Source organism: Canis aureus, chromosome 35, assembly GCF_053574225.1.
Source record: "Canis aureus isolate CA01 chromosome 35, VMU_Caureus_v.1.0, whole genome shotgun sequence".
Taxonomy (NCBI): Eukaryota; Metazoa; Chordata; class Mammalia; order Carnivora; family Canidae; genus Canis; species Canis aureus.
Genome location: NC_135645.1, coordinates 14678277 through 14702907, shown reverse-complemented (window position 1 = coordinate 14702907; position 24631 = coordinate 14678277). Strand labels below are relative to the sequence as shown.

General features: G+C 41.0%; 1 protein-coding gene across 1 annotated transcript in view; it reads left to right on the top strand.

The window, feature by feature from the left end:
- The first annotated feature begins 4911 nt into the window (after positions 1 to 4911).
- The window catches only part of TMPRSS7 (transmembrane serine protease 7), a 34855-nt gene continuing 15135 nt past the window's right edge, over positions 4912 to 24631 (top strand). Inside the window, exons 1-9 of the mRNA XM_077883869.1 lie at positions 4912 to 5116; positions 8130 to 8260; positions 10739 to 10806; positions 11940 to 12133; positions 13107 to 13145; positions 13851 to 14079; positions 15583 to 15713; positions 17702 to 17814; positions 23339 to 23445. Coding sequence (XP_077739995.1) covers positions 8168 to 8260; positions 10739 to 10806; positions 11940 to 12133; positions 13107 to 13145; positions 13851 to 14079; positions 15583 to 15713; positions 17702 to 17814; positions 23339 to 23445 — 974 coding nt within the window. The 5' untranslated portion in view covers positions 4912 to 5116; positions 8130 to 8167. The remainder of the gene's footprint in view (positions 5117 to 8129; positions 8261 to 10738; positions 10807 to 11939; positions 12134 to 13106; positions 13146 to 13850; positions 14080 to 15582; positions 15714 to 17701; positions 17815 to 23338; positions 23446 to 24631) is intronic.

Genomic DNA, 24631 nt, shown 5'->3' with positions numbered 1-24631 from the left:
AAGGGGTTCTGTACCAGAACTTCCATGCCAGTAAAGGCAACAAGGAGATAGATGCGAGCTCAGTCACCAAGACTTTATCTTGTATCCCAGCTTTCTTTGTCATTGTCTTTCAAAACCAATGGCTTATCTAGAGTATTTGAATCCTAGAACTGATAATCCCACAGCCCTCCAACATTTTATTAAGAAAAATATCAAACATGCAGTCGAAAAAATTCTGTAGTGTAAATACATATGTACCCATCTGGAGTCCACCATTAATATTTGATAAACTTGCTTTATCATGTATCTCTCCATCTAGAGTGGATCCTTTTTAAACAATCCTTTCTTTTACACACTGCAAATCATTTCAGTAATAATCATGAAATGAAATGAATAATAACTTGAAAAAACAATGAAAATGTTACTCAACATTATGTGTATAATTATGCAAGTAAAAAATGAAGTTAACAAGATAAATATTGCACACAAAATATTATATAAGTAATATTACACTTTACAGTTTACACCTTTGTGTGCCTGTTTTAAATTTGTTATGTAAATTAACTCCAAGTGGTCACACAGAATAACAAAAATTAAATAATTGAAGTTCCACATCTTCATCTTTGTCATAGTGCTATTGTTGCTTAAGCTAACTTTCTGTTTAATTGCAAGAATATGTAGCTCCATGGGGTTTGTGGAAATCCAGGATTCTGCACCAACTAAGTTCAAATGATTCCAGACCATTAGAAACTTACTCCTAAAAAAAGCATGCGTCACAGAGTCCTTTTGTGTTTGAGACCAAGTGTACAAATGGGAGTTCTCCCAGTGAACTTCTACATGACATTCATTATTTATTGAAAGATGAGAATAAAAATGTGCTCATGTGAAGCTTGTATATAAATACTTTTTTAAAATTCAGTTGCAATGATGAGCAGAAATTGTTTCAAAGTTATCCCAGTCAAAGCTTTTTTTCAGGGAGGAGTATTCTTTTGTTTACACATTATTTAGATTTTTAAATTTTTATTTATTTATTTTTAAAATATTTTATTTATTTATTTATGAGAGACAGAGAGAGAGAGAGAGAGGCAGAGGGAGAAGCAGGCTCTATGCAGGGAGCCTGATGTGGGACTCGATCCCAGGTCTTCAGGATCATGCCCTAGGTCGAAGGCGATGCTAAACCCCTGAGCCACCTGGGCTGCCCATTTAGATTTTTTTTTTAAAAATATTTTATTTATTTATTCATGAGAGACACAGGGAGAGAGGCAGAGACATAGGCAGAGGGAGAAGCAGGCTCCCTGCAGGGAGTCTGATGTGAAACTCGATCCCAGAGCCCTAGGATCATGCCCTGAGCGGAAGGCAGATGCCCAACCGCTGAGTCACCCAGGCATCCCTAGACATTTTTAGAATTGCTGGCATATGGCAATACTAGAAAGCAGACTTTAGTTGGCTTTCTGGTTGTTTTAAAATTCTGTGCTTAAACCAGCCTTCCATTATTTGCTAACCCTCCCCACTCATGGTGATGTCAAAGAGAAACAGAGCTGGATGCCCAGCAAAAGGCTCCAAAGACATATTTTATTCAGTACTGTTGCAATGGGGGAAAGAGACCGCAGGATATAACTTAGCCCAACTCCAAAAATAGTAAAGACAGCTGGGGATTTGCAGTCAATGAGCAGAGTAAGGGAGCCCGTGGGTGGAAAATCACTAAGAGAAAACATCAAGGGTTGGGATGACAGGCTAAGGATTTTATACATCAATGGTGAGGGATGAGGACCTCGATCAGGTGTCAAGGGTGATCAAGATGTCAAGGTGGGGGTAGGGATTCTCACTAAACTGACAACAGGATTCTTGCTACAACCGGTAGGCTGAGGACAGGGCCCAAGGAGGTGACCTAGTCAAAAAGAGGGCTCGGAGGAGCCTGTCTCAGGGTTGACTCTCAAGCAGAGAGTCTTTGTTAACCCACAGCCCAGGACATGGGGCTTACTAATACTGGTAAAGGAGTAGTTCTAGAAATAAGGGAAATTATACAGAAAAGAGGGGCAATCTCTTTTTAGATTTCCCAATCTTATGATGATAAAACCTAAAGCACTATTAGTTGTTTCATCAGTGTTATTAATTAATTGCAAAGCCAGACAGGGAATCAGTACAACATGACATAGTTTGTCCATCCTTCTGTCTTTACCTGACTAATGTTGGACTGCTTTCAGCAGCCAGTTTCTCACATGCTTTCTTATGAAATGACTCTGGACATGGCATCTTGAGCAGCGCTTCTCTCCTAAAGGGCCATTGATCAGCTTTCCAGGAATGCTTGGTGCTCACAGGAAAGCCTGTGTGTGTCACAGGGACGGACGAGCCGTGTAATGTGTGAGCAAGCCAGGCCTTTGCCTCCCCTGTGTGCTAAGGGCAGATGGCCCTGGAATTCCCCAGTTCCCACCCTGGAACCGAATGCAGCCTGGTTTGGGCAAGAACGGGAGAGACGAGTGCGGGGAGGTTTTATCCAAAAAAACCCAGGACTGCAAGATTGGGGAGAAGAAAGCAAAAATTCCTCTTGAATGGGGATTTTCAGAGCACAGCACTGCACAGTCAAGGGCAGAATTGGAGAGTGAGGCTTCTGGAACCTTCTTGGATCCAAGCAAGAGAAATGGGGTTGTGGAGATTTCTAAGAAGCAGGACTGAGGGTTATAAGTTAGATCTCTCAGAAGATACAGGTAAAAAATTTTTGAATTTTTTTTAACTTTTCCTCCCTGTTATTAATTTTAAAACCGGGAGGCAACATTTTAATAATGGCTTGTAAATATTTTCAGATTGTTGAATGTGTCCATATGAGGCAATCTTGCCTTGAGGCTCTGCCCGGAGGGCCTGCCTCATAGAGTTACATTCAGCAACCTGTGGTTTGGGGTGCAAAGTTGGGGTGCTAGGTCCCTTTAATACTCACTATATAGCAATGAGGCAGCTTCAGTTTCTGAACTGAACCCGGTGGAGGTAAATTGATTCCTTCCCTCTGAAAGCTAGCTTGAACACAGCCACCAATTCTTCCCAAGCAAGAATGTAAGGGGATCAAACTGGCTTTGAGACCCCTCTGGATGCTCACACATGGACAAACTAACAATGGACAAAGAAAGCGCTGATGTTTCCTCCAAGCCTGCTGACGTGAAGGTAAGTAGGGTATGGGAAGCCTTCTGTCTTACTTGAACGCCATTTATTGGTGACCTTGATAGTAAAATGAGACCGTGTTACTTTATACAAAAAAAAAAAAAAAAAGAGAGAGAGACCAATAATAACAGACTTATGGTCTTCTTACGATGCTTAATGGATTTTACCAATGTGAGCCTGTTTCAAAGCCCTGTACTTGGCAATTGATTTGCAACTGTTTTTTCTAAGACTCCAGGGAAATTGTACTGATCTCTGTACAAATTCCATTTTAAAATTTAATCAGTGCTAACTGAGACTGCCTATAATGTGTTCCTGCCCTGAAAGCCCCAACCTTGGCCTTGTCAGTCCTACATGTGCCAGCATTCCTGTGTGTTTCCCTTTTTTGCTTCATTGGGGAACTATTTGAAAGTAGTTTGACCCCAGATTTAGCTCATTGTGCAATAGAATGCTTTTTCTCTGTAGAAACACCACCCTCGTGCCTGCAGGACATCACATCAAATGAGGCCTGGTCTAGTTCAATTTCACCAGGAAGGATGTAAGCTACATTTCACTCCAGGGGTTGACAAGGGTGTTTGGCAAAAAGAATGAGGGGGCCATGAATAATTCAGAATGTACCTGGCCACGTATTACCTCATTAATTGGTAGGATTAAAGACTGGAAGACACGGACTTTGAAGGGGAGAGTGAGGGTGAGTAAGAGAGAATGAGAGAACTCTTTAAGAGGACTCAAAAAAGAGATGATTTCTTTGCAGTTGGTGTTGTTCTAGATTGTTGCCTTTGAAGGAATGTGTGGTTAAAGGTTATTTCATCACCGGAGTTTAGTTACCCTGACATGTATAAATCTCTCCTTCAAAGAAGCTAAACTCTTGCATACATTATTAAAGAATTCACAGCATCAGGTGACAGAGGGTAGAGGAGAAAAAAAAAAAAAAAAGAGGAGGGAAACAATTAAATAATGCATTTTTTCCTCTTGCACAGAACACTTTGCATATCAATACGCTAAAACCAAGAATTTTCCAAGTCCTCTATTTCATTCTTTATTTTCAAATAATTATTTTATTTGCCATTGAGAAACTGGGTCCCTGATCGTCTCATTGGTAATCTTAAAAGTGCATGCACGGGAGGCACTGGTTCCTATCCCACAGACCTACATGAGCCAGAGCATCATCATCCTTAACTTTTTTTTCCTATCACCCGGTCAGGAAGCCATAAGTAAGAAATCAATCTGCTGCTATGAGGAACTCACTTATGTTCAGTCCTGCCTTAGAAGAAATTGATGGTGGGAGTAAAACGATATAATACAAACACGTGAAAGACACACATATTCCCACAGCTGGCTGTGTACACACGATGTTACCTTCATTGACTCCTAACCTCCTGACCTTCGGGTCTTCTGGGCCATGAGGGTCCATGAAATTCAGGCCCGTTCTCTACAGCATCTACTTAGCTGAATTGAAAAGTTGAGGAGAGGATTTGGGGACTGCTTCATTGTGGTTCATATAATGTCTGATTTTTCTGATTTTAATTGCATGATTTAATGCAAGTCCATTCATTACACTTATATCAATGAATTGGTGGATATACTTAGGCCTTTTAGCACTAAGAGTCTCCTGACTGGGTGGCTCCATTCCAAATGTGTTCTAAACTAATATATCTCCTCCCTCCCCTTTTTTTCTTCCTCTTTCTTTCTCTATTTTTCTTTCTCTCTTTCTTTCTTTCTTTCTTTCTTTCTTTCTTTCTTTCTTTCTTTCTTTCTTTCTTTTCTTTTTTTTTTTTTAAGATATCCAATATCTCAGTTCAGGTGGTCAGTGCCCAAGGGAAGCTGCCAGGTAGACGAGCACCTCGAAAACCCATCGGCAAAGTCAAACCCAAGAAGCCATCCAAGAAGAAAGCTCCCTTTTGGAATGTCCAAAACAAAATCATTGTCTTCACAGTGTTTCTATTCATCCTAGCAGTCATAGCCTGGACGCTTCTGTGGCTCTACATCAGTGAGTGAAAATCCATGTTCTTTTGGAACTAGGGCTTGGCCTATGGATTCAGCTTCTGCAATGCACACCCAATCTGCCCCTGGGTGTGTCTGATAGAATTTCCCAAGTTCCCAGACTGATAACCACTTCCCAAGCTGTTGAGGTCTTAAGGAGGAAGAAAACAGAATTGTCTTTCCCATTTCTTCTTTTACCACTGCTTTCTTCCCACAGGGGAGCAGGAGGAGCAGAGATGGGGGATGGTATGACAAGAGCTGAGGAGGATAGATGCTCAGGAGCTTTGGACTAGTTCAGAAATGTAATGCATTTTTAGCTTTAAGAAATGAATGGAATTCTAAATTGTCTCATTTCCTCATTCCACCCACTGCTGGTTTCTAGGCAACCTCACACTTCCAGCTCCCTGAGCTTCCTTTTACTCATGTATCTTTCGCTCCAGTGTTTTTGTCAAGCTGATGGGTTGTGTTTTTGTCCATCAGATTGATCCTGTTGGACAGGAGTTATGACTGAGCTTTTTCTTAAAGAGCATTTACCCGTGCAGCTCAGTAACTATAGCATTTGTCGACTTATGCTCAACTTCCAATCCCCATACATGTTAATATGTTTGCTACAAGATATGTGTACTCTTGAGGGTATTAAAAATTGGTTGCAAAGCAAGATTTATAGGCAAAGAATTAATGAATATTGTATTGAACAGTTCAGGTGACTTATACATATACAAACTGATTACTTGTACTTCGCATGGTACAATGTAAGACATCAGACATACCAAGATATATCTCCCACCCTCAGAAAGCTCACAGATGCATTTTCTACTTTCAGAAAAATTCATAATTCAGTGCTGGAGAGGGGGTGTGAGTTGTTTTTTTATTTTTATTGATGTTTATTTATTTATTTTGCTGAAGCAATTACTTTTCAATCACAGGAGAGAGGGATCTAACCTGCCCAGGAATAGAGTCCAGAGAAGACTTCATGAACTGGTTGTTCAAAATTCATTTCCTTCATATCTTGAGCATGCCCACAGGAGCTGGGTCCTGTGATCAGCATGGAAGCAGAGTGGGAAAGCAGACAAGATCTCTATCCTTAAGGAGCTTAAAGACTAGGGAAGGGAGTCAAGTCATTAGGCAGTTAAGACAAACACAAAACACAACCTCAACCTAGAACAAACCAACTTATTTCCCACCAGTTCTCTGCTGGCCCTCAACTGACACACTCACATTGTCTCAGCATTTTTGTGTAAAGTTTTGGAACATCCCTGTGTAGAAGCAGTCTGCTGCCTGTGTTACAAATCAGAGAAAGACATTTCAGGAAGGTAGACCAGTGTGAGCAAAGGGAAACTGGTAAGAATAATCGAGAATTGTTCAACAAGCAACAGTGTTGTGACCATGCAGGTTATTTTATGTTGGGCTGAGCTGAAGAGTTAGGTAAATGTAATCTAGTTCAAGGTTAAATTGATCTTGTTTGTATTGTGGTTATCCTGACCCTTGAGTACTTACTAATATAAGTGCGAGCTTCTAGATGGAAGGCATGGCTTTCATTCAAGTTTTAGAGTCCATAACAACAGCAGCAATCTAAGAAGCACTTCCCTGCAAAAATCAGGAATAAAAACAACTATTGTTTTATATAGGAGACTAGTGACTCAAAGTGATCCATCCAAGGTCACACAGCTTGAAAGAACAAATCTAGGACATCAGCTCAGGCCTTCAACCCCTGTGACCCTTTCCCACACCTCCACAGCCTGACTCCACTGCATGGGACTAATGTGACCCTGGATGGCTCCCACAAGGGAGGTGGCTTCCTATCACTCGCATAGGTGGCCCTTCTTCCTAATTTAACCATCCCTTATGGAGCATTTCCATGTACTGGGCACTGTGCTAGCAGAGAATACTCTCTCCCTTTCTTCCTCTACCACCCTTCCTCTCTCACTTCCTTCCCACAAACATTTATTGAGCTTCAAAACTACAGAAGGGGCTGAGAGACAAAAAAGAAGTTACTGTGACTCTTAAAGGACAGACACACAGACAGAAGTTATGATATAGTGGGACATATGTCACAGGCGAGAAATGTACCATGGCAGTGGGAGCCTGGGGAGTGGTGTCACTTGGAGTGAGGCCTCGGTAACACAAAGAAAAGCAGAAAGAAGAGCCCTTCATCTCCACCTCCCCCACCCCTCCCCAAGCTATTCTCTGGTGCTCTAACACAGCTCAGACACAGCAGTGTTCCTGCTCCTGTTGTCAGGGGTTTCCAGGCAGGCCTGACATCTAATCCCATGGTCCTCACTGGGCAGAGTATTTAAGCAGGAGTGACCTGACACTGGGCTGGGAACCAGACTTTGTGGCTCATGAGAAGAATGAATTCTCCGTGTATCGCAGAGCTGCAGACCTGCCCAGCCCCCTGCCAAAGAGCCACACAAGTCAGTTAAGGAGGACCCCCAGGAGCTCAGGGAAGGTCAGCTGGAGGGCCCTTCCCTCTTCTCCCACTATGCTCACTTCACCTCGGAGCTTGAGAGTATATATTTCTTACCTCCTTACCTTCTACAGACTCAGAATCCATGAAAATTGCGTATGCTTTTTTGGTCCTTTAGTGACTCTAGGACATGTATGAAGTCAAAAAGGTATATCTTTTACCTTTCTTTATTTTTTAAAAGATTTTATTTATTTATGTGGTAAGGAGTGAGAGGGCACAAGCAGGCGGAGCAGCAGAGGGAGAGGGAGAAGCAGGCTCCCCACTGAGCAGGGGGTCCCACATGAGCCTAAGACAGACTCTTAACCTTCTGAGCCACCCAGGTGTCCCTATCTTTAACCTTGTATCTACCAGAAGTCAATAGAATAGACTCTCTTAAGAGAAACGATGATTTGCTGCTGATGGAAGTGTTGTTATTGACTACATTTAGAGCTTCACAGGCTATGGACCAGTGGTATATGTAGCTGTCTAATAAAACCATTTGAATAGCCCGATACTGACCTCACCGCCCTCCCCAGAAGGAAAGCCTCTCACCGCTTCTTCTCCTGTCTTATAGGTAACACAGAAAGCAAAGATGCTTTTTACTTTGTTGGGATGTTTCGCATCACCAACATTGAGTTCCTTCCTGAATACCGACAGAAGGAGTCCAGGGAATTTCTGTCCATGGCCCGGACTGTGCAGCAAGTGGTGAGGTGATGGGGCGGGACTGGGGTAGGGCAGAGGGTTGTGTGAGAGGCTGGGGAGAGTGGGGTCAGGGGTCAGGGGATGAGGAGTTGGGGTGGAAGGGTCATAAGTGTCAGAAGTGAGCAGGGTGGATGAAAGAAGAAGTCACAGGGAAACATGGGATTTGGTTCATCTTGGCTGTCCTCGCTTCTCTGATGGAATTGCTAATTAATTTATTTGTTTATAAGTAAGTTATTTATTTATTTTGTTTATTGCTGCAAGTAAAAGCAAATAGCTGTCTGAGCTCCAGTTTTTCTCATCTATAAAATAAAGGAATTGGATTGGGTGATTGTTAAAATGCCTTCCAGAACTAAGGTTACATGCATGTTGCTTAATTCTGGGAGCTGTACACATTTATCTCAACCTCAACACACTAAAATCTCTTCACTTAAAAAAACCCACAAAACTTCTCTTTATAGAACTAAAATGTATTTAACCATAAAAAATTAGAAAATTACGAAAAGAAACATTAACATTTTCTTTAACATCATCTCCTGATATGGAGCCCCTTTTTATTCTGGGCCCCATAAACATAGAGGACAGAATAATATTGGAATATTAGTAGACATATATATTCAGTTTTATAATCTGATTTTTTCCTTTTAATTTTAGGTTACATGTTTCTATGCAAGTAAATATTCTTTTAAAAATATAAGTTTTGGGGCGCCTGCGTGGCTCAGTTGGTTAAGCGTCTGCCTTCTTGCTCTGGTCATGATCCCAGAGTCCTGGGATCAAGACCAGCATCAGGCTTCCTGCTCAGTGGGGAATCTGCTTCTTCCTCTCCAGCTGCCCTCCCCCAACTTGTTCTTTCTCTTTCTCTCTCTCTCATGTAGTCTCTCTATCTCAAATAAATAAATAAAATCTTAAAAAAAAATGGATAAAACATAAGTTTTAATGGCTCCAAAGTTAGCCTTTTAGAAAAAAAACTTATCAAAATTCAATTTAGTTCACACATAGTGTATCATTCGTTTCAGGAGTAGAATTTAGTGATTCATCATTTGCATGTAACACCCAGTGCTCATTCATGACGTGCCCTTCTTAATGCCCATCACCCAGTCACCCCATCCTCTCCAGCGACCCTCAGTTTGTTTCCTAGAGCTAAGAGTCTGTTATGATTTCTCTCTCTCTCTCTCTCTGTTTTTATCTTACTTTATTTTTCCTTCCCTTCCCCATATTCATCTGTTCTGTTTCTTAAATTCCACATATGAGTGAAATCATATGATATTTGTCTTTCTCTGACTTATTTCCCTTAGCTGAATACTCTCTAGTTCCATCCACGTGGTTGCAAATGGCAGAGCTTATCCCTTCTTATCAGATATTTAAATGGTCTCTCATTTTTGCAACGATGGATAATGCTACAGAAAGTTGCTACATAGATTGCTTATATATGCGATTACTTCCTTAGATGATCCCCTAAAAGTGTATAAAAATATCTATCCGTGGCTCTTGGTATATATTACCAACTAGAAAGCTGTTGCCAATTTTTATCTGCACAGTAACAGAGACAGTGGCCCTGTACTGTTGTGACAGGCACCCTGCGGTGTAGACTGGGGCAAGGCTGGGAGGGAGGGAGGGCAAGCTGAAACAACAGTGGGCACAGTGGCTCCTATTTACCCGAGGCCGCCTATATAGGGACTATATAGCTGAACTTAGCTTTACCTTTACTGTATATCAATTATTCCTTAAATTAGCTCCAAGATTATTGGTAAGCATTTTGATCACCTTATAGAAGAAAGAAAAAGAAGAGAGAGAGAGAGAACAAGAAAAAAAAAAAATAGTGGGGCTCAGCAGTTTTAGGTAACATGCTCTGTGTTGCATAGTGAATTTAAACCCCACAGTTAGGTGGGTGGTTTTGCCATTAGGTAGGAAGGGGAACAGGGGAGGACGAGATTTGGCAGAGACTCAGTTTGGCTCTAGAAATGCTAAGGAAGGGCAAAGAAGGTAAATCGAAATAGCTCTCCTTTGGATCCAGCTGGCATTTCAAAAGGCCTGGGTGTTCCTCAGAGAGGCTGCTGAGTAGGAAGGCGGTGGGTAGACCTGGCCTAGGGCCCCACCTGCCCCCTGGTGGCTAATACTGGATGTGTCCCTAAGAATATACATTTTCCCTGCTGAGCATTGATAGGAAAGATGCTATTGGTGGGGTCCTTTGAAAATATACTCAAAGGCATTAAGGAGGGCACTTGATGGGATGAGCACTGGGTGTTATGTTATACGTGGGCAAATTGAATTCAAATAAAAAATTAAAAACACATTTAAAAAAATTAAAAAAAAGAAAATATGCTTAAAGGAGTTTGATTTATTCATTGTGGAGAAGATTAAACTTTGAAGTAGGCAGAAGACAGTTAAGCTTGATTAGGGTGTCTCCAGATGGCAATGAATGAATGAAGGTAACGGGTTCTTCTACACGGAAAGATGTCAGACACCTTGGTTTTTCTTTTTCAGGTAAACCTGGTTTATACAACATCTGCCTTCTCTAAGTTTTACAAGCAGTCTGTGGTTGCCGATGTCAGGTAGGGTATGTCCCTTGCTTTGCGACTTCTGCATTGACACCTGTGAATTCCTGTCAAGGCGGTGGAAGGGCTCTGATCTTACCATTCTGAGTAACTTCCTGGGGGTGGCTTTAGCACACCTGGTGACCCCACTCTGCCCTGCTGTGGTGCTGAGTTTTTCTCTTTATCTGCCCAAGTCTGTCCTCTCCCCACAGCTGGGATCCTGGGCTCCACCCTGGGGGTTAATGATTCTGGGCAAAATGGCCCCACCATGGCTACCATTGGGTAGGGGGATAAACCAAACACAGTCTGGTATTTCTCAAAATGTGATCAGTAAAAAACTGGTCACTAGAGATTTCCTGAGGGAAAGAAAGGATCTTGTGGTCAAATAGTTTTTACTAAAATTTATTTTATTCCTTTTCTAGTTGATTTATTTTATTAAAACTTATTTTTTAAATTGTGTGCTATGTTTCCCTCACCTCCAATATATCTGCAGAGACTCACCGTTCACTTCGGCATATCAAAGGCACTAAAATGTCTCGGAGGAAAGCAATTTGTTTGCTTTCTATTTCCTTATTTACTATAGAACACTTAAGGTTTGTCTTTCATAAAACATGACAGTATTTGTGCACTTAGAGGTCTCGCTCCAGGGTTTGGCTAAAAATCAAGTTGGGCTCGATTCCTGGATTTGCTACTTATTAGCTTTATGGTTTTGAGTTGTGGTTGGCCTTGGTTTCCTTTTCTGTAACTGGAGTGATAGGACCTTCCCCATAAAGATTAAGTAGGCTAAAGTAGGATTTAGCACTGTGACTGGACACGGTGAAGTATCAAAAATCATAATTGTTGTTATTTGCAATAACAGTGAATGCTGTTACCCATAAAAATCATATATTCTCCAGGCAAATGCAACTGTACACGAAGGATTCCAGATGTGAGCCCAACACAGGAAGACACATACTATGATGCTTTCCCTTCCCAATCCCCACAATAGGAGTCAATGACTTCCTAAAGAAGGAATTTTGGAAGTGGGAAAGCTGTCCTCACTGGCTTTACCTTAAATCATTCAGTTGGGTCACTGGCTTTCTATGAGAGTCCACTTCCTGAGATATATACCTGAACATCTCTCTCTCTCTCTTTTTTTTTTTTTCCTACAGCAGCAATAACAAAGGTGGCCTCCTTGTCCACTTTTGGATTGTGTTTGTCATGCCACACGCCAAGGGCCATATCTTCTGTGAGGAGTGTGTGGCTGCCATCTTGAAGGACTCCATCCAGACGAGCATCATAAACCGAACCTCTGTGGGGACCTTGCAGGGCTTGGCTGTCGACATGGACTCTGTGGTACTAAACGGTGACTGTTGGGTAATTCTTTTTTATGCTTTCCTTCATGCAGGACTCCTGATGCTGTCATTAAACACAGTCAATATCATAATGAAATATTCTCTTCCACAACCCCAGTGAAATAGGATTAGTTGAGGACATTGATAAAGGAAGTTGCCAAATGTTATATACAATGATTGGACAATAGGAGTGCGTTCAAAATTCATACAAAATTGAATTTGTTAAAGTGTATCCCTCCCTTTATTTAATTCAGCTTCATGAATCTTCAAACTAAGGCTCCAAGTCCTGAAGAAGAAAGAATTTTGCTGAGGCTTATCTTGTCTTTTGCCCTGTCCAGACAGAGCTGCCCCTGTATTATACAGTGTTGCCCAATGTTCCACGTAAATTATTGAAAGTCCCACCAAATTGCAAATTTCATTATTAGATTTGCTAGTAAAATACTTTAATTAATTGAGTGACCCCAAAATTATGCAACTTTCTCCCTTTAAATATGTATATTTAATATATATTTTAAAAAATACATATTTATTTATTTATATATTTATTTATTATATATAAATATTTATTTATTATATATAAATATATATATCTGCCAAGCATGTAATGTAATAGTGTGTAGTTGATAAATATTGTTAAATGAATGAATAAAAAAATCTCTAGGGGAAAAGTCTATACCACTAATACTACTTCAAACGTAAGACTAATTATTATTTGATTTGTTTGGTTGCTTTTTAGCTTTAATGATGTTTAGAATGTGTTACTATGGACAATTTCAAGCATCATGTAAATAGACTAGTATAATGAACTCTAGTACACCCTTACTCAGCTTCAACAACTATGAACTCATGGCCATCTCACTTGCTCTCTAACTACATAAGCAACTTCCCCTACCCTCCCTGGATTTCTTTAAAGCAAATCCCAGATATGAGCAAAATGAAATGCTGGAACTGACTGTCTCTTTTCCATGTGTTTTTTCAATGCAGCTGGGCTTCGGTCAGATTACTCTTCAACCATAGGATCTGGTAAGTTATGGCAGGCAGTTTCTCCTATGCTGCTTCCATATTAGGATTCCTTTTGGCTATAGTTTTCTTTTTCAAATGATGGTATTGGCTAGTGGTCTTTCAGTCACCTGTGACAGAAATACACTTGAACTGGCTTAAGCACAGAAGGCACCTGATTGGCTCTTACAACTGCGACATACATGGAATATGCTGGCTTCAGGCATGTTTGGGGCCGGGTTCTAAAATAAAATATCATCAGGACTCTGCATCTCCTCTTTCCCTGTTGAAGCTTCGTTGAGTGTATTCTTGTAATGCAGTGTCATTAATGGCAACCAGTAGGCACAAGCTTGTAGTTTATCAGTAGCAACAATGGCAGGAAAAAAAAAAAAGGCCCACACAAATTTCCAAAAGTTTGGCAGAAGTCCTGGGGCTGAACTTAGTGTTTCATATTGGCTGGCATGCCCATTTATGAACCAGTCTCTTTGACTCTGATTGGCCAGTCTGGGTCATGTGCCCATCTCTGGACCTAGAGATGAGCGTAACCCCAACCTAAACACAGAGGCAAGGTAAAGTCAAGTCTTGGTGCTGTTACCAGAAGAGAGGGGAGCAGACTCCAGGGTGGCAAAAATAGCAGATGTCCTCCGCATGAACTCTTTGCTCCTTACTCTTTATAAAGATGTCTAGAAAAGTCATTCCTAAAACAAAACAAAAATGTTGTCTCCACAGACAAAGGCTGCTCTCAGTACTTCTATGCTGATCACCTGTCTCTCCGCTACCCTCTGGAGATTTCGGCAACCTCAGGGAGGCTGATGTGCCACTTCAAGCTGGTGGCCATTGTGGGTTATCTGATCCGTCTCTCGGTAGAGTCCGTCCAGATGGAAGCTGACAACTGTGTCACTGACTCCCTGACCATTTACGACTCCCTCTTGCCACTCCGGAGCACCATCTTATATAGGTACTCTGGTTGGGGAGGGAAAAGATTCTCTTACAGTGTCTTTTTTTGGCAGTAGCTTGTTTCCCTTGGACTTTTAAAACTATTTTTGTGTGCACTCATGAGATCAGAGACTGACTTATGCCTTACTTGGTATGCCCTGTACTGGCCAGAGTCTATCAGATGCAATGTTTGCTTTCTACACAAGGATCAAAGTCAGTATAGCAGGAACTTCAGCGAATATTCTGGAAATCTAGTAGAAATATTCTGAAAATATGAACTTTTCATTTCATTTTACGTTTATTGCAATTGCAGTAGAAGCTATTTCATTTAGGGTGTGAGAACAGATATTCTCTGATGGTCGCATAGCATAAGTAAAACAATTAAAAATTTTCCCCTTATTATAGAGGTAACACAATGTTCGTTGTGAAAGCCAAATCAATCAGAGAAAAACAAGATCAATATTTCACAATCCCATAACCCAGAAGAAATGTCTGTTATCTTTTTGCACAAATATTTTCATTCCTATATAGATATGTAGTTACACACATATATACACACCCTAATATTTTTTACTTACAGTAGACATCTTTTTTTTTAATAGAAGCAACATCCTTCTTCTTTTTTTAAAGATTTTATTTATTTATTCATGAGAGACACAGAGAGAGAGGCAGAGACACAGGCAGAGGGAGAAGCAGGCTCCACACAGGGAGCCCAATGTGGGACTCGATCCCGGGTCCCCAGGATCACGCCCTGGGCCGAAGGCAGACGCTCAACTGCTGAGCCACCCAGGTGTCCCCTAAAAGACATCTTTTTATGAGTGCTTACTATCTTGATAATTTAATAACGATAGTTACACTTTATTAAACATGTACTATTTGTTACTAAAAAGGCACACGAATTATTTTATTATTTTTAATAGTACTTATATATGTATGTATGTATATTTTGGTGATGAATATGCAGATGCTAGAACTTCCAACACTATATATAATGGCTACAGGGAAAAGTTGGTCACTGGCTCCCATTCCTCAGTCATTGTTATTGTTTCTTTTCATCCTTCCAGACATACTCTGCTATTATCTCATTTAACCCTCACCTTATTATTACCATATTCCATATTATTTCATAGTAGAGGAACAGGCACTCATGAAGCTTAGTTACTCCAAAGCCCAGGCTCCTTCAGCCAGTTGTGCGACAGAGCTGAGTTTTGAACCCGGTTTTCCTGAGGGTAGAGCTCAGGACCGTAGTAGCCATTTCAGTGGTTGCCTATGCCTTGCTTGCTCTCAAGGGAGGTCCAATGTCAGCCATCCAGGAAAATTCTTTGATAGTTACTGGACAGAAGTTTCTATACTTTTATCAGCTCCTTTCCAGCGTGCCCTGGGGCCGATGAAGATCTGGTTGGCAGAGTCTGGGTAACAAGAACTGTGTGGATGGCCCGGGAAACGTGTGGAATTAGTGGTGGATGGAGGCTCACTGCTCAATAACCTATTACTGATGGACTTTTGTTCTGTTGTCTGGTTTCAGAATTTGTGAACCCACAAGAACGATAATGTCCTTTGTTTCCACAAATAATCTCATGTTGGTGTCCTTTAAGTCTCCCCAGATACGGAGGCTATCAGGAATTCGGGCATTTTTTGAGGTCATTCCAGAAGAAAGTAAGTCTTTCCTAATTGAAAAAAAAAAGTCACCTTGGAAAGCATCTACTGTGATACTCCAGCCTCATTCTCCTGAAGCTGTGTTGTGATACCAGTTGTATGAGTCAGGGACGACCTTGACTCGGGGTCCAGAGGAGACAGATCATATTATTTAAACAGAGAGAGTCTGGGGCGCCTTGGGTGGCTCAGCTGCCTTGGCTCAGGTCATGATCTCATGGGTCCTGGGATCCAGGCGTGTTGGGCTCCCTGCTCAGGTGGGGATGGGGGTGAGGGAAAGGTGTCTGCTTCTCCCTCTGCTCCCCCTACCCCCAGCTCATGCTCCCTGGCTCTCAAATAAATAAATAAAATCTTAGAAAGAAAAAAAAAAACACAGAAAATTTAATGGGAAGAACTGTTAACTCTGCACCAAGGTGGCAGCTAGGTCCCTCAAAAAGCAGAAAGAAAACTGCAGGGTGTTATGGGTGTAATACAGACTGTGGGTCTGGGGAGAATGAAGGAAAGCAGTCTCAGTGCTTACAATTTACAGTGGGTGGGGGTGAGGGTGGGGGGTCTGTGGACAGAAACTCAGGCCTTGGGGGGCGGGGAGGGGTGCTGCTCAGCTGGTGCTGCTGTCTCTGAGTTCAGAGGCAGGTGCTCATGGACTTGGGACCCAGACTTTGGGACCCAGACCTTGGAGGAGAGGGTGCTAGACCAACCCAGGCTGGTATCTCTGAGAAAGATCCGATAAAGTAGAAGCTGGGAAAACTGCTAACAGGCTTCAATTCTGCTAGAGGACTGAGGTGTAGCTGCGCAGGAGGGGCGGGGGAGGGGACTGGGAGAGAATGTGGGGGTGCTGGGGGACGGGGTAAGAATCCTTGCTGGGCTGGCTTTCCCAGGAAGAGGAAAGGAAAGAAACCCGGAGGCCCCATTTCCCCTCCTCCAGTCTTCTGGGGTCCCCGTAGCACCCCCCTGTTGGCAGGGCCTGGCAGGAAGCCCGGTGGCAAAGGAGAGAGAAGCCCTTTGCAAGGTGTGTTGGGAGCTGTGTGATAATAAAGAGTCACCTGGCTCCCTTGCATTCTTCTCTTAGTGACTTGGGTGGACGGAGTAAAACAAAACAAAAAGAGCCTTCACCGAAACTCTAGTCTTTTTGTAATATTTGTTGCCTTGTAACCAGTCAGATCTTATAGGTCATGTCTTGGTAACTTCATTATCAGCACCGACAAGGCCAAAAGGATCAGAATGAGAGATGTGGGTGGGGAGGGCAGTGCATTTGGCTTGAGTTAAATGGTCATAGCTTCATAGGTCCACCTCTATGTTAAGGCAGTGGCTTATTTTGATAGCTTCCTCTGTCGAATTGTTACAAAACTAAATGTAAAATTGATTTATTGAACCACATTGAATTCGCTCTTTGACATGTTACTGGGTTGAAAAGCATCTCTAACTCCAAACGTTAAAAATACGATTAGCTCAGAAATATTGCAGTGGAATTTGTGAACACACATTTATTGAGCATGCAGTGTATGTCAGGAATGATTCTAGGTGTTACGGAAAGTAGCAAACAAAATAGATAAAAATCAATACTCTCAAGGAAATTATGTTTTAGCAGAAGGATAACCAGACAGTAAAAATAGATGTTTAGATTGTTTTATTTAAACAGAACAATATGTTACGTAAACTGGGTATATTCTTCAACAATATACACTCTTTTGAACAAATAAGCTCAGAAGTTTAAAAAAAAGACATTTAAGCTATGTTTTTAAAGAAAGTAAAAGAATCCTATAGATCTGTAATCAAAGTATATGATCTGAAAACAAATACAGAATTTGAATGAGAAGCTTAGCTATCCATCTATAGGCTACTCTTTCTTTTTGGAAAAATTAGTTTAAATTTCAAAAAGCATATAATCTTGTTGATCAAGGAGTATGTGTTTGTAGTTAAATGTATGCAATACATTTCCCATAATCTCGCAACTGCAAATCATTGTGTGTTACTGGATTTTTTTTTTCCAGAGTGTGAAAACACAGTATTGGTCAAAGAAATCACTGGCTTTGAAGGGAAAATTTCAAGTCCATATTATCCAAGCTACTACCCTCCGAAATGCAAGTGTACCTGGAAATTTCAGGTAGCCTATTGCTATTTTAGAAAAATACTGTTATTCTTAGTAGCAATTTATTTTTAATTTAATTACCTGTATTTTTTTAACCACAAAAAGTATGTTAGTTAATTTTATAATATTTAAACCTTAACTAAATATATTACCTAGAATATTAAAGTTCTTTGTAATTTCAACCCTCTGCCCATAAATTAACCTTTCTTTGCAGACAAGCTTATTTTTCCAAATGTTATTTTGTTTGTATTAAAAAATGCAATGATATTGTTATGGAATCAAACAATTTTTTGTTTTACTGTGATAGAGCTCATTTATCAATTTTTAATTATTTCACTATCAACATTTTAGTAAGAAATAATAAAGACATAATAAGGTGAATTAGGCAATTCATATTTCAGCTATGTAAGCAAACCAAATTTTGTAAATTTATATAAAATACATGTATCTCTGTCTGTCCTTAACAGAGTTCCTTCTTTATTTTTTTCTTTAAAATTTTAGTCTATAACTGTTTTCTTTCTCCAACTGTAGTGTCATGTGGAGGGACATAGGGCAAGGCTCTTTCAACATGTATGTATGAAATCATTTTTTGTGAGGCATAACATTTAGATCTAAGTGGCAGGCAGTTTAGGGTTTGCATTCATTTAACATGTCATTATTAAATGCCTACTATGTGTCAGGCAGTATTCTAGACGCTGGGATCCAGGATATCTGACAGCACACAGAGCAAAAGCTCTGCTCTCATGGAGCTTACCGTACAGTAGGGGGAGACAGGCAACAAAGGAACAAAAATGTGTACAGTATGTGACCTGATGGTAAAATGTGGAGAAGAACAAAGCAGGGAAGGGGGCTCTGTAGCTGAGTGGGTGATCCAGAGTATGGAGGATAGGATGTTAGCAAATGATTGCCTTAAATAACATGGTCAGCGGAAGCCTTGTCTACAAGCGGACATTTGCACAGAAACCTGAGAAAGATGAGGGAACTAACCCAGTGCATCCCTAGGATCAGAGTGTTGCAGAGAGAGAAAAGCTGAGGCAAAGGCCCCGGGGCAGGAGCCTGCTGGCTGCATATGTCATTTGTACACAAAGAGTTAAATATTTTTAATAATTTTATTACACCCAAATGTGTACTTAGTGTCAATGTCCTGATGGCATACATCCTCAAGTTATTTTTTTTTTATCATTGTATTGCAAATATTTCCAAAATAATTAAGCCCCAAAGGTTCTGGGCTCTTGCTCACCATCAGGGCAGCAGAATCTCAGTGCCTCAGGTGACTCATGAGTTGGGGAAGGAAAAAGAGAGGCATCAAACCTGTCTCTTCCATCTCTCCCCAAAGCAGTTTTATCTCCTTTATGACATCGAGAACAAGAAAGGCCCATTCCCAAAAGCTCTGTCAAATGTTTGGAGTTCCTTTGAGCGAAAATAAACGTTGATTCTGTGATAATTTCTGAGACCTAATGTGAAGATCCCTAAGCGTTGTTCTGGTTGGGATGTAAATAAGAACATCAGATTCTGTTTTACTAGGGGTCAACGGTTAGAAATGCTGAGAAAATTTAAAAAAAAAAAAAAACTCTTTATAAAGAAAAAAAGCATGCCACTGGGGGAATGGAGAATGGGGGAGGGGAGACAGGAAATACTGGGAACAGACTTTGGTGGGTGACAGCATGTCCCAGAGGTCAAGGTTGGTCCTCCTCAGTGTGGAGGTTAAATAAAGCTGTTCCTTCCTCGGACGGCTTTGAGCTATGTGCTAGCATGTACCTGCAACAGACATCACATAAAAAAATAATGTCACCTGTAAAATAGCTTCAAATTTATTTCAAACGACTGAGAAGAATGACCACATGACAAAAATATTGACTCAAGTCATGACAAAACCTTTTCTACGCAAGAGTTGATTTCTATCATCCTCAATTCTTCTCAGGCCTGGTCCGATTTCCAAATATAACTGAAGCGCCATCAATCCCTTTTGCAAATTCCCTTTCAGCTGAGTTTTCAAGGTCTCATTTATCTGAGGATTACCTCCTGCTCCAACTTAAAGTCCGTCTGATTTTTCTCCCAAGAATAAACAAATGTTTATTGAATGTCAGGTGCATAACCAGAGGGAACCCTTAGTAGCGCGGTGAAGTCCTTGCTCTCCCAGCGCTCACAGATTGCAGGGGAAGAAGGGGACACCAGAAAAAGCAAAAAGGAATATTGAGGCTTATAACATGTCACCTGCATTTGTTTAGGGCACACACATTTTTATTTGCTCTTAAAACATACCTCTGATGTAGGAGACTCGTGTCACAGTCTATAGGTAAGGAAATAGAGCCGGGGCAAGCCGTTGGCCAGAAGCTACTCAAATGGAAAGTGACCCAGGCAGCATTAAAACAAATCATGCCCCCTCCATAAGCAAATTCTGCACCCCCCTCTTTTTCTGGGTTCTTAAAGCTGTTCAGCTTCCCCATGTTTCATAACAATCACTTGGTCGAATATTTACCTCCCTCTCTTTTCCTTCTTTTTGCTTTCCAATTAATACATGTTGTTGTGCAATCTTGGAAGAAAAGCATGGAGTGGGGTTTTGAGTTGTTTTATCACAGATGCCATGAGCCTAGCACACACCGATCCAGGTGCATCCGACACGAGCAGAGATGACTGTGGGCCATTTAACTCACCTCTTTGAATCACCTACGAAATAGATGGGATTCCCCAGAGAGGAATCCCTCTTCCCTGCTTCTGTGGCAAGCATCTAGCCACGAAGTTTCCAGGGCCCACTGGAGATGGGTTGAGCTGTGCGCACATAACCACTGGCGAGTGAGAAGTGACAAGCATAAAGCTTGCCCTGCATCCTGTCCCTATCACTGACGAGAGAAATATTTCAATACTGCAGGTCCAGATCAGGAGACATGCTCCCCTCACTTGGTAAAAGGTCAGGGGTCAGGCGGTGGGAACAGAGAATACAGGACATAGAAGGTAATAGCATATTTAGCAGTTTTTCCATTTTTATCCATTTGTTGAACAAAGTAGCTCATAATGCTTTGTGGGACTGCACTGTATCAGCCCACTCATCAAGCTGGCTAATATCAATAGTGCTTCTTGGCCGATCTGGGGGCAAATGTAGATTTGTGTGCAAATCCGTGTCAGTGAAATCTGGTGTGCAAGGGGACTTAATTCCTTTCACTGTGGAGAGGCTTTGTAGATTGGGGAGCGGTGGTGTGTTTAAATCTGTTTTACTTTGGGGGCACCTGGGTAGCTCAGTGGTTGAGCATCTGCCTTTGGCTCAGGGCGTGATCCCAGAGTCCCCGGATCCCAGAGTCCCGCATCAGGCTCCCTGTGGGAAGCCTGCTTGTGTCTCTGCCTCTCTCTGTGTGTCTCTCACGAATAAATAAATAAAATATTTAAATCTGTTTTACTTTGGAGCGATGGAACACAGTGAAAATGCCTACATAAGCTTCCTATGGAGAATTGCACTGGAATATGTCCTTATGCTATATAATTATAGTGATTATTCAAGATACTTACTATCAGTTTGCATTTTTTTTTAATGTAAAGAAACAATCAGATAACAAGACGGGGGAAAATTGATGTGTTCTCTCAGGATCTCTTAGTTTTTATTGAACATAGGACATCCCTTTTCCTCTTGAGCCCTGACTGTCCATTTCTAGGTCCATGATACAGTAAGGCGCCTGGAAAGATCACCATGTGGCCTTCAGGGAAATGCAGGGTAACCTTGGGCATGTCACTTATTTTTGATTAGTTTTGATTTCTTCTATAAAATAGGGTTCATACTACCTTCCTAACCATGTTATTGTGATGCTTAAATGAGAGACATAAAGAGCCTGATTCATTCCCTCCCAAAGATGGGTTGAGAGAGGAAGGCTACTATATTTAAGTACACGTTAGAAAGAAGTATATACACACACAACCAAGAAATTGTAACATCAAATATGATGACGTCTCTAAAAATACATATCAGGGCAATAAAAATCCGGGGTAAAATCTATCTCTTAAAAGAAAAAGACAACAGGACTGAATCAGAAAATATCAGCTAAAACTGAATTGTGTGTTATTTTCAAAAGATGGCAGAGTAAAAGGTGATTTAATAAAGCTGAAAGTAAAATGATGGGCAATATCATACCAGACAATATAAACAAAAAGAAAGCGGTGATCAGAACCTTAGCGCCAGACAACACGGGGGTCAACATTAGGGCAACAACATTGGGTGAGGAATAGAAGGTGTTCTGTAAGGATAAAGAGGACTATCCACATGAAGGTCTGTGACTTTTATATACCAAAGTACATAACATCAATACTCGTAAATCAAAACCTATAAGAAATAGAAAGAGAAATGGACAGTGCTTAACTAAGAGATTTTAATTCCTCTCCATTGGTTCCTGACGGAGGTGGTGAAGACAGTAACTGCAGCTAGGAAGGATATCATACCACACAAGTAATGGGTTTGGCCTTATACATACATACATGCATTACCCTTTTCCTTCAAATAACCTTGGAGCATTCACAAATTCGATCACGTCAAAATCCTTAGTAAATAAAAACATTAAAAAGCAGTATAGGTGGGCACCTGGGTGGCTCAGTGGTTGAGCGTCTGCCTGCAGCTCAGGGTGTGATCCTGGGGTCCTGGGATCAAATCTCACATCGGGCTCCCTACAGGGAGCCTGCATCTCCCTCTGCCTGTGTCTCTGCCTCTCTCTGTGTGTCTCTCATGAATAAATAAATAAATAAATAAATAAATAAATAAATAAATAAATAAAGTTTTTTTTTTTTTAAAGGCAGTATAGGCAACAAATAATGTCTTACAAATTAGGATAGAATTAGAAAATTTGAGTGAGTGAGCAAAAATGCCACTCCCTGGAAATGTGTAAACTCTCTCTATATATAATTCCTGGGTCAAAGTGAAAATTAAGGCTAAAATCATGACAAAACAAACATAATGTATGTGTATGTCGTACAGTGCTGTAAAAAGGTCAGCTCTGTGTATGTGTGTGCTTGCGCGTGTGTCCACACATGCTTTCACACGGGCAGATGCAGTGTGGGGAGCCTCTTCTTGTTTGATCCTGTCTGAGCACACCTGGGAGTGACTCAGTAACTGTCTTTAGGAATACCAAGGTTGAATGAGAATGCTGATTCATTTCTTCTTTATCTAAATAATCTGAATAATGCTTTAAATAAACTATGTCATTGTTGTTCACCGAAGGAGGAAACTGTGCACTCATTACAAGGGGGTGTTTTCGAGCTCATTTACAAGGGGGACCTGACACTTGGAGATAATCTAATGCGTCCCATGTCACCCAGCTCACTCAAACTGGGGCCTAATAGCCACTCCCTGAGCACTGGGCCACCCACTTCCCTCTCTATTATGCTTACATCATTCTGGTTTGTTGGGGGCAGGGGGGCCAGGTCTACCCCACCGAAGGCCATAAGGCATAAAGAATAAAATGCCCTAAGAATGGCAAGTCAAGGGAATGAGTTTTGAGAGAAGAATCAGTCTGAAATATGTCCTTCAGTTGAAACATTTTTCTGACTTCTGTTTATTTTTCAGACTTCCCTATCAACCTTTGGCATAGCACTGAAATTCCATAACTATTCAATAACCAAGAAGAATGTGAAAGGCTGTGACCATGGATGGTGGGAAATTAATGAGCACATGTAAGTGGGTTTCAGATGTAAGGAATCTGATGAAAGACCTGACCCAGAGGGGCTCAAAGTCTTGGATTCCTTGTCCCCAAAGAGTTCGCACTTTACTATTTATGTATAGGGACAGCAAAGGATACCGAGGTGAAAGTACTTTCTCAAAGGCACTCAGATCATAGGTGATTAAGCCAGGATTCAAATCCATGACTTACGGCTCCCAAATCCTTGCTGCACCGCTGCTCTTTGCTGCTGGGCTATGGGTGTGCACACTCCGCGTTTTACAAAAATAGCTTGGCAGATAAAGTCTTTCAAACCATGGAGCTCTGGAGGAGATCGTAAATGAGGTCATGGTGATAGGAAAGTTAGAAACCATTGGCCAATTCTGTGCAGGAGGAGAGGCTGGATTGGCCTGCCTGTATCCTGAGGCTGAGACGTGGGTTGGGGCTGATCAAAGAAATCTAGATGACTGAGCTTCCTGAACTGACCTAGGAGCTCCTGACTCTCACCCTTAATTTGTCCTTTAGCTGTTGGTATTGTTTATTTGCTTCTCAAATTGTGATAGATGTTGTATTGAAAAAGATAGAATGTCCTGTCTTTGCAGCAGAATAGCTTCTAAGTTTACTTTGAGGTAAGATTTTTTTTTTTTTGTGAAGTTAGCTTAAGGGATTTGCCTGCTAATTCTTTGCACATTGTTAATCCAATGAATGAGACCTTCCTTTCGAAATGATTTTCCTGCACAACCTTCTTTCATTTCCTGGAGACTCTTAGATTACGTGCTAAAATAGCTTGTTGGTCTGTCTTCACTGGAATAGATCCTATCTGATTTCAGAGCATTCTTGGTTCCATTATTAAGATGTGGCTTATACTCCTTTTGGGAATATATGTGAATCAGGTTCTATTATGTAGGAGGGAGAATGCCTGGGCTCAAATTCCAGCTCTGCTAATTAGTAGCTATGTTAACTAGGACAAATTATTTAACCTCTTTGATTTTTCAGTCTGTAAATGAGTTAATAATTCCTACTTAATAAGGTGGGGTTTTTTTGGCAAGCATTCAATGAGATAATGCATACGACATACCGAAAAATATTAGCCATTATTATAATTAGTAAGATTGTTTTGGGTAGAGTTGTTGGATCATCATTTTGTATACCTGGAACTAAGGTAACATCGTGCGTCAACTAAAAAAAAAAAAGAAAGAAAA